The sequence below is a fragment of the Zingiber officinale genome, chromosome 4A, assembly GCF_018446385.1.
Source record: "Zingiber officinale cultivar Zhangliang chromosome 4A, Zo_v1.1, whole genome shotgun sequence".
In the NCBI taxonomy this organism is placed as follows: Eukaryota; Viridiplantae; Streptophyta; class Magnoliopsida; order Zingiberales; family Zingiberaceae; genus Zingiber; species Zingiber officinale.
This window is the reverse complement of record NC_055992.1, coordinates 22,409,644-22,418,599: the sequence shown is the minus strand read 5'-3', so window position 1 is coordinate 22,418,599 and position 8,956 is coordinate 22,409,644. Positions and strand designations below refer to the sequence as shown.

Genomic DNA, 8,956 nt, shown 5'->3' with positions numbered 1-8,956 from the left:
GATCATGGGGGAATTTTTAAAAAATCAAAATAGAATTAATAATATTACAATAATAGAAATTCAAAAAGAAATCAATAAAGATTTAAAATAAAAATCAGAATATAATAATTTATAACAGTTAATGAAAATAAATAAATAATAACTATTAAAAAAAAATAGCATAGTTGTGTAACCAAAGCATAATCCGAACAATTCATATCTTTGAAGATAATCGCGTGGCAACCAGAATCCACAGGTGCCTAAAAACACATTGAATAGAATAAAATATATGAAACCTCACAGATTTCTAAAGTCGACTCTAAATATATAGTTCAGTTTCATTATTATTATTATTATTATTATTATTATTGACAAATAAAAACCAGCAATCCAAACTCGCAAATCAATATAATGCATCTGATTATCAGAGTGGAGACCAGCAGAAGATCCATCTCATTTTGACAAAAAGATTCTATCATGAACAGACATTTTGTTTTTTGGTATATGCCGCGTTTGCCAAAATGCTACAACTAAGAGAATGTTCATACCACATTTCCATTTGATGTTCAGGATTTAGACATTTTAAAATATGCACATCAAGATAGATAAAGCACTGCTAGCAACACATCTGCCACTGCTTTGGCTAGGAGAGGAAGCAAAGTAAACCAGGAGAGAGAGAGAAAAAAAAAATAGTAATATGACATTATGCCATAATCACAATTAGGGCGATGAGGAGTGATTTAAGATAGTGACGAAATGAAAGTATCCACCTGGTCGTTCATCTTCCTCGAAAGAAACTTCATGCAGATTGGTGGCTTTACTTGAGCAAGTGCAAGCACGGCTTGTGGCAGAGTCCATATCCCATCACCACATATCAAACCAGATGCCACTGCCGGACCAAAGGAATCTGCCTTCGGCTTGTTGATCTTTTCCCAGATGAATAATATGACACTTCCGACAAACATATCGATGGCGAAGTACGATCCAATGTAGAAAGGAATAGCCATTGCCATTGGGATTGGTATAAACCGTGCAATCTTCGGGCTAACCAGATCTTTTATCAAGTTGATCATAATCGCAACAGCAAAGAAAATGAAGCAGAGAGTGAGACAGTGTTTTGGTAGTGAGCCGAAGCCGTCAACACCAAGAATAGCCATGTTACGGTATATGGTGGCATAGGGTGCAGGGTACTGACTTCCTTCTTCACCAATATCTTTGAAGGCCTTGAAGAAAAGCCAGAAAACACTTGGAGCGATCACACAACCCATCGCGGTCCCAATGATTTGGCTCACAAACATGGACCGGGGAGAAGCCAGCGTTAGGTAACCAGTCTTGAAGTCCTGCATAAGATCTGAGGCAGTCGAGACAATATTCATCATAACACCACAGGCCGCAAGGCCAGCGAGGACACCACCATGAGCGGCACCAGCCCAAGCTCCAATTACAAAGATAGCAAGCTTCCCGTAGGTGGAAGCCAAAGACCAATCTGTAAGACCGCACCCATAGGCATTGCAGAATGCTAAAACTGGGGCAAAAATATAAGCAACCAAGATGAAGTACCACTTGAGTGGAGGGAAGATATGAGGAAGAGTAATGATGGAGATTATAGCAACCGACACATAGCCCCCATATGCTACCCATTGTGGAATTTGATCTTTAAGGAAGACCTGAGTTCGCTTTTCATCGTCATAAGAGACGATAGCAGGTGAAGGGCTGTCATCATCTGTAACAGGAAGAGTGCTGGGACCTTGGCGTGCTGCAGCGACGAAGGTAGCAATCGTTCGATGTAGGACCTTGACAAAGTTATAAAGGCCATCACCAAGAATTATGGCAATGCCTATGAATACCTGTACAATGCGTGGATAAAGAATGAGTAGAATAGGAGAGAAAAGGGAATACAACTACTAAGAAGTGAAAATATGTGTGTGATGTAATTCTAACAAAAGCGAGTTAACAACTAGTGACATTCTAAATGGCCAGAGGTTTACCCTATAGCCATTCAAACCATGTAGGCTACTTTGTGGTGTATCTGCTGGATACCAATGACCTTTTTGGTTATTTATAAGAGGCCACATGATTCCCCACGAAAGAATGCCTCCCAGGAGAACAGATATATTCACCAAATATGGACAGATCATTCCAACTCCAACATATGTTGCAGAGAAGTCAAAGTAGAACCTGTAAGAGAAAAGGTTAGGCCGCAAGTACCATGCTTTTCAACTATTTTACATCGAATAATATTTTCTTTGCCTCAGGACCCATTACACTTTTCAGTGTTCATGCTTATCAATTCTAACTATAAGACATATTGATCGACATTCAACTGATTATTTTCAACACATGCAATTAAATAGAATAAATTCAGACAATCCAAACTACCTGTTCTCATAGGCTTTAAGACCAAGGGTAGGGAATGATGCAAAGCCACAACCATCAGCAGCAGTATAAAACCACTGAAAGAATCCCCAAAAGAAGCTACCAATAAAGCACTTGCCTAGCATCCATACTTGCTTCCTAAAACCCCCAAAAAAAAAAGTTTCACTTAAATTATGCTGGATATTACAAGATGAAAGAGAAATGAAAATTCAAATGTTTATTACTTGGCCAATTTTTCACCGTTCAATGTATGGAAGCCGTTGATAAGGTATGCAGTAGCAGTACCACTTGGATAGATCAGCTTGTAGTCGATGATCATTATCTATAACAAGTTTAAGTAAGTATCCTGACAGCTATAGTCAAGTTCAATCTTCAAGAGTATGAAAATTGGACAAACCTTTCTGAGTGGCACAACAGAGAATAAACCAATAAAGCTAACAACAAACATAAATGCAATCATCCATCCTAAGCTCGGTTCCTTTATATTCTGAGAAGTATCTTCTTCAGTTGTTTTAGCAGCAATTTTTGAACTCATACCAAAAAGATAACTTCCAAAACCACCTGTAAATAAAAACAAAAAAAAAAAATTGTATAATGTTAAAATCGTTAAGATATATAATTCAAATACAGTACACAACCAACATCACAGTTTTCTTCATGCAAGAACTATATATTATGCATTCTCTCCCAATTTCTCCAAAATAATGGAAGTCAACTTTAAATTTGAAACAATTGTCATCAGTGGACCAAAATGGTCCCCGGAGAAACTATTTTCCATCTCGTTCATAAAAGTCCAAAATGATACTCTAATCTTAGAAGTCTTTCTAGAAAATCATATCGTCGATTATCAATCTCACTTAAAAAAAATACTAAACATGGAGAAAGTATGGGCTTACAAGTTGATATTTGACTATTTCAGTTTGTTCAACGTATACAATTAGTCAAGTTTTACAGGAATGGACCTTGAAATTCATTTGTGGTGATCTCTATCTCAGAGTAGGACCCACACTGTTTATAAATAATTTAATGAACTCCAACCCTGGTCCACTCTATTTGCATTACTAATTTAAAATTCAAAACTTTATATTAAAGATATCAAATGGTTAAACATAAATGACTCCCCATGTCACACGCTGTCGCATGTGACAAAAACGAGAAAATAAAACAAAGCGTAATTTCTTAGGAATTGGCAATATCAAAGTTGATATTATAGTGCATAGTTTGTTTCCTTCTGGTATCCCTAAGATCTTGTTTTCCTTTTTTACTTTACCGAACTCATCCTCTCCGAAGAGAAAAAAAAGAGGCAGAAATTTCCTAAAAACAGATACTATGTTTTCAGAACAATTAAAAGAGCAATCAAAGTAACATAAAAAATTATCTTTAACCATTTTCAGATGATTAAATTCACTATCCTATGTCAACTAAAGACTACAAAATGCACATGATCCCTCAACTTTCCAAAGTTCTATGAATGCCCACAACTCCCACCCACCAATCGTCTTCGTAAGGATAGCAAGTATGTGGTAGGTGAAAAATACCATTCAAAATCATATCTTTTATTTTTCAAAACGCATTAATTGATAGAAAGCTAAAGTTCCACGCTCCATAATTGTTTTCGCCAGAGGATTTCAAAAACCATTTCAATTTCAAGAGCATCTCCTCAAACATAACACTCAAAGACTAAAATAAGCAAAGATTACTCTTGAAGGATAACAAATACACTTCAAAATCACACTTTTGGAGCAGATCAAGATCAAAAAGAAGAAATCAGAAATTTTAGGAATTGAAGCGCCATCCCTCAGAGCTCTATAATTTCAATCTTAAAACTAGGACAAAGTAAAATGATCAGAAAAAAAAAAATCAGAGACTGAGAAATCCAAAATAGTCCCTATACTCGAAATCCTTAGAAGGAGAAGTATCAGATTTTTGAAATGGCATCTTTGAAAAACGACGAGAAAGAAAGAGGGCAGAAGGCAAAGACTTTTAGGGTTTCGGAATCGCGTACCGCTGAAAGCGAGGCCGTAGGCGGCGACGACGCAGGTCTGGATGACGGTGTTCTCCTGTCGCGTGAAGGGAGTCCGAAGCAGTCCGGTCTGCTCGAGCGCCTTCGTCCACAGCTTGACGAAGAAGAACCCGAGGAGCCCGGCAGCGACGTTGAGAGAGGGGATGATCCCCGTCGTCAGGTTCAGCTTCATCACGATGACACTAAACATCACCGAGAGGAAGAAGCTGACCACCAGCGCGCGGGCCGTGAGCTGCTCCCGCCACGGCGGCACGCGCTGCCCCTCGAACGCCCGCTCCACCGACATCTCCTCCTCTTGCTCCTCCTCTCCTCCCTTTTCCTTCCGCCTCCGCCGCAGCTTCTCCTCCTTGACAATGCTCTGCATCTCAACCTCTTCGGACGCCATGTGAAGAAGGGATGGGTGACGATCAAGCCGTAGAAAATGGGTGCCGAGGAGGTGAGAAGAGATGCTGTTTATGAAGAGGGAGGGAGGGAGGAAGAACCACAGGATCGGTTAGCTGGCGAAAGGTTGTTCTTAACAAATTGACTTGGAAAATGTGAATCTTGGAGGCGTTCACATCGGGAGGCCGCACCCGTAGAACGGATTCGACTGTTTTTGGAATCCACCAGCCGGCGTCCTAAATTTTATAAATATCTTTTCAAAAAACATTATAATGTATTACAGTAACTACTTAAAAAATTTAAAATACGTCTATTCCGAAAATACCCCGTATTATTCCCGTGATAGTTTTTATAATAAGCTATTATAATATATTTATAGTGAATTTACAATCCAAACGTATAATGCATTGTGATATTAATTATTAAATAACAAATAAATTTGTTCTCTAATTATTAATCATTCTCTAGCTAGCTGTGAAACCGCAGCTAGTCGGCGTGACTGTCTGATCGAGGGGTGACATCGTAATTTAACGATAAGCTCGGTGATCTACCAGTTTGGTTAGGTTTGATAACTGGATAAGGTCAAAGATTGAGGCGCGTTGGGGTATTTTGAAAATTTAATGTATGATTTCGTAATTTAAAAAAATAAAATGACTATTTATCAAATTTAAGTGCGTTGCGTGCGGTTGATTAATAAATTAAAAAAATTTGACTAGACAGCCATGAAAGATTTTGGCGAACGGTGATGGAGATTCCGACGCAGGAATCTTGGGATCTTGACCATTTCTACTCGTTGACAATAAGATGCTCTAAAGCCCAGGACTCTTTATTAAAGAATTAAAAATGCTTGTTCGGATGATTACGAGGGTATTTGATTCATGGATTTGAGAATGAGGGAATAGAATGATAATAAAAAATAGTATTTAGATTATGGATTTGAGAATCATATTTTGAGAATGATAATCAGATTTATGGGAATAACCAAATCCATATAATTTGATGGGTTCCTTTTCCATTCCTATTTCCATTCCATTCTACTATCAAACTCATACCCATAATAATTCTCAGCATTTAACCAAACACCTAATAATATTACTCTTTAAATTTCGTTAAATCTAATAATTACATCAAAAATATGTAATTCCAAATCATATTAATCATAATAATTACACGTTTGATGAATATAAACCATGAAATCCATCGATCGCTACAAATAATAGAAAGTGAGTTCTCCCCACTAGAACTAGCACGCATGCGCACTCAAAGTGAATGCATGCGTTGCCGACTTTGGTGTATCGACAGCGACGGCCAAAGATTAATTTTCTTCATACTCTGAATGATAAATTAATTATTTTAATGCACGCTTTATATTCTTGAAAAGAAACACTTTTGCGCAGAGATTTTTTTTTTTTAAAAAAAAATTATGTTTTTCGTTCTGGAAGTTCACATTGGATATGAACTGTAATATGCTCATGTTCATATTTGTTCGATGTGAAACTAATAATTAAGCTTGATATTTGTCAATTGTTAGTTTGTTTCTTCTCAATGAGTTAGAGTGAACGGGTGGAGTTTAAAAGAGACACATTTGGAAGGTACTTGTGGGGAGATCACGTGCCGTGCCGTAAGGAGAATGAGGGCTTCAAAGTCTCCTAGTTGACTCTGCAAAAATAAGTTTAATAATAAAATGTGATTTATTTTTGAAACTATACGGGCTTTTCACGACGAGTGTGGTGTAATAATAAAGAACTTAGAAGAATAATAAGAGAATCTTTGAATTTTAAATTAGACGATTTGAATATTTCAAGAAACTAAATCCGAACATTCAGATTATAAAAAAAAAATTCTTCAAAAGAAAACAAAAGAAAAGAAAAAGATCCTTCAATTTGATAGAAAAATCCACATAAATGAAAGTTGTATTCAACTTATATTTATGTGAAAGGAGACAAAGTATAACGACTTAAAAGTCAAGCAAATGGAAAAAAAAAAAAATCATCCTATATTCTAATCAACGTGATAGTTGGTTATAAAACGAACTCATAATTTAATTTTCCTACATAATCTGTGGATAAACGGTGAAAAATATCTAACATGAGTATAATCATCTTTTACTAAAATTAAATAAAATAAACAAATCGATTAAAAAATGTTAATCTTATCCCTTTTGTTGATATAAAAAAATGATGAACTAAATAACACTGAATCATGAATGACTAATTTGATTCCATTGAAGTTTTCTATCTGTCGTTAGGGTAAATCGAGAAGCGCATGAGGTGAGCGGTCCAGAAGCCTAACATCTCATGATTGCACTCCTTATTTGGAGTAAAATTAAATTCCTATAAATATATCATAACTGATGATCGACTTATAAATATCTAGATAATAATTTAACATTTTTTTCACTACATAAGAGTCGAGGTCACTTTTATTGATATAGTACAATACTATTGGAGACTCAACGATCAAGCAATTCATTAATTATAAGTATATATTTTTGTTGCTATATGACATTAAGTACATGTAATCAATGTACTTAGCTTCTAATTAATTTAATGAGAGTATCCATATCAATTTTTTTATCTAAAATATATAATATTAGAGAAAAAAATTTATTTTATTAAATTTGAATAACTAATTTTTATTATATCATATATCAATTTTTTTATTTTTTCTCTTTTCTCTATGATATTAAAGGATTGAAATCCAGTCCCTAAATTTAGAGAAGTATTATTTATAAATATAAAATTTAATTAGAGAATAGAATTCATGTAGATTTTTTTTTTAATTTAGAATAAAATTTTTAGATAGAATAATTAATATGAATGTTTTAAGGCGAACATGGTTATACATTAGGAGCAAATTATTGTTCATTTAACAATACTAAATGGTTAGCTATAATATTATTTCGATGATGAGTTCAGTACGTAATTTATTGTAGAAAATATTTGGATACTGGTTCACCAATAGAAACTTGGGAATCCAAGGATTATCTGTAGGCTCCACCGTATAGATAATCTTCAAACTCCTAGACCCACAATTGACAAGTATGCGGGAGACAATAACATGCATATATCATCCACTAGAATCATTTCTGATAATTAATTGGTGCCGAGGATGATATCAAATTTTAATAATGTCACGGAAAAACAAGTGCAACAGCTTCACTATACTGTCGTAGAATTTTTGACCGCCCTTTTTATCCCAATGCAAATTAAAAATCAAATGCCAAGAAAGCTAATTCAAATGTTAAAAAAAAATTAGGAAAGAAGTACATTCTTTCATAAAGATTAAATTTGATGTATTTTATTTTTTGATAAAATTAACATAAAATTATATCCTAACGGTTAAACAAGTAGGTTCAATTCATTCTACAATTCATTCTACCAATAAATTTGTAGGATTTATCTGGTCCAAAAAATTTTGGACCAGAAGATCTGACCTTCTATTTACATAGTAGCATGTTTAGTTTTCTGATTTATTTTTTTATATATAGCTGTGAGGTCAATCATGTGACGTGTCCGAAATCAACGTATAATTTTTATAGAAATTAGGCCGTAAATATTGGAAATAAAAGTTTTTTTTAAAATCATACCTTCCTAGAACTACGTTTTTTTTATAATTATAAATTATTAAAAAAACATAATAAGTAAGATAACATGAAATCTGAGATAATCATTTATCCCATGAAAATTTCTTATAAGCTCATAATAAATTAGGAAGTACTTATCTAGATAGTCTAGCACTACAAAAAAAATTAGTCTATTAGGTACGATAGTTTACAATGAATTTAAATTTTGTTCCAAACTTTCCAACAAAATTTGCAACAAAATAATAAATTGTTCCGAATTAGCAACGAATTTAGCAACAAAATAAATTCGTTGCAAATTAGCAACAAAATATATTTTGTCGCTAATATTGTTGCAAGTTAACAACAAAGAATAAAATTTGTTACAAATTTTGGAATGAATAATTTATTCGTTGCAAATTTTGCAACGAATAATTTGCAATGAATAATTTATTCGTTGCAAAATTTGCAACGAATAATTTGTTTGTTGCAAATATTTGCAACGAATAGTATTTTCGTCGCAAATATTGCAACGAAACTATTATTTGTTGGAACTCCCCAACAAATATATAATTTATCGCAATTCTACAGTAAAAAAATTTGCAGGATAAGGTTTCCAACGAATATGTAATTCG

At 34.2% G+C, this 8,956-nt stretch overlaps 1 protein-coding gene across 1 annotated transcript; it reads right to left on the bottom strand.

Moving 5' to 3' along the window:
* Positions 1-449: 449 nt before the first annotated feature.
* Positions 450-4,976, bottom strand: LOC121969696 (probable metal-nicotianamine transporter YSL12). Its single transcript, XM_042519924.1, has 6 exons — positions 4,361-4,976; positions 2,753-2,916; positions 2,580-2,677; positions 2,359-2,493; positions 1,968-2,157; positions 450-1,826 (listed from the first exon to the last, which is right to left on the bottom strand). The coding sequence occupies exons 1-6, from the start codon at positions 4,761-4,763 to the stop codon at positions 720-722; spliced, it is 2,097 nt and encodes a 698-aa protein (XP_042375858.1). The 5' UTR covers positions 4,764-4,976; the 3' UTR covers positions 450-719.
* Positions 4,977-8,956: the final 3,980 nt, after the last annotated feature.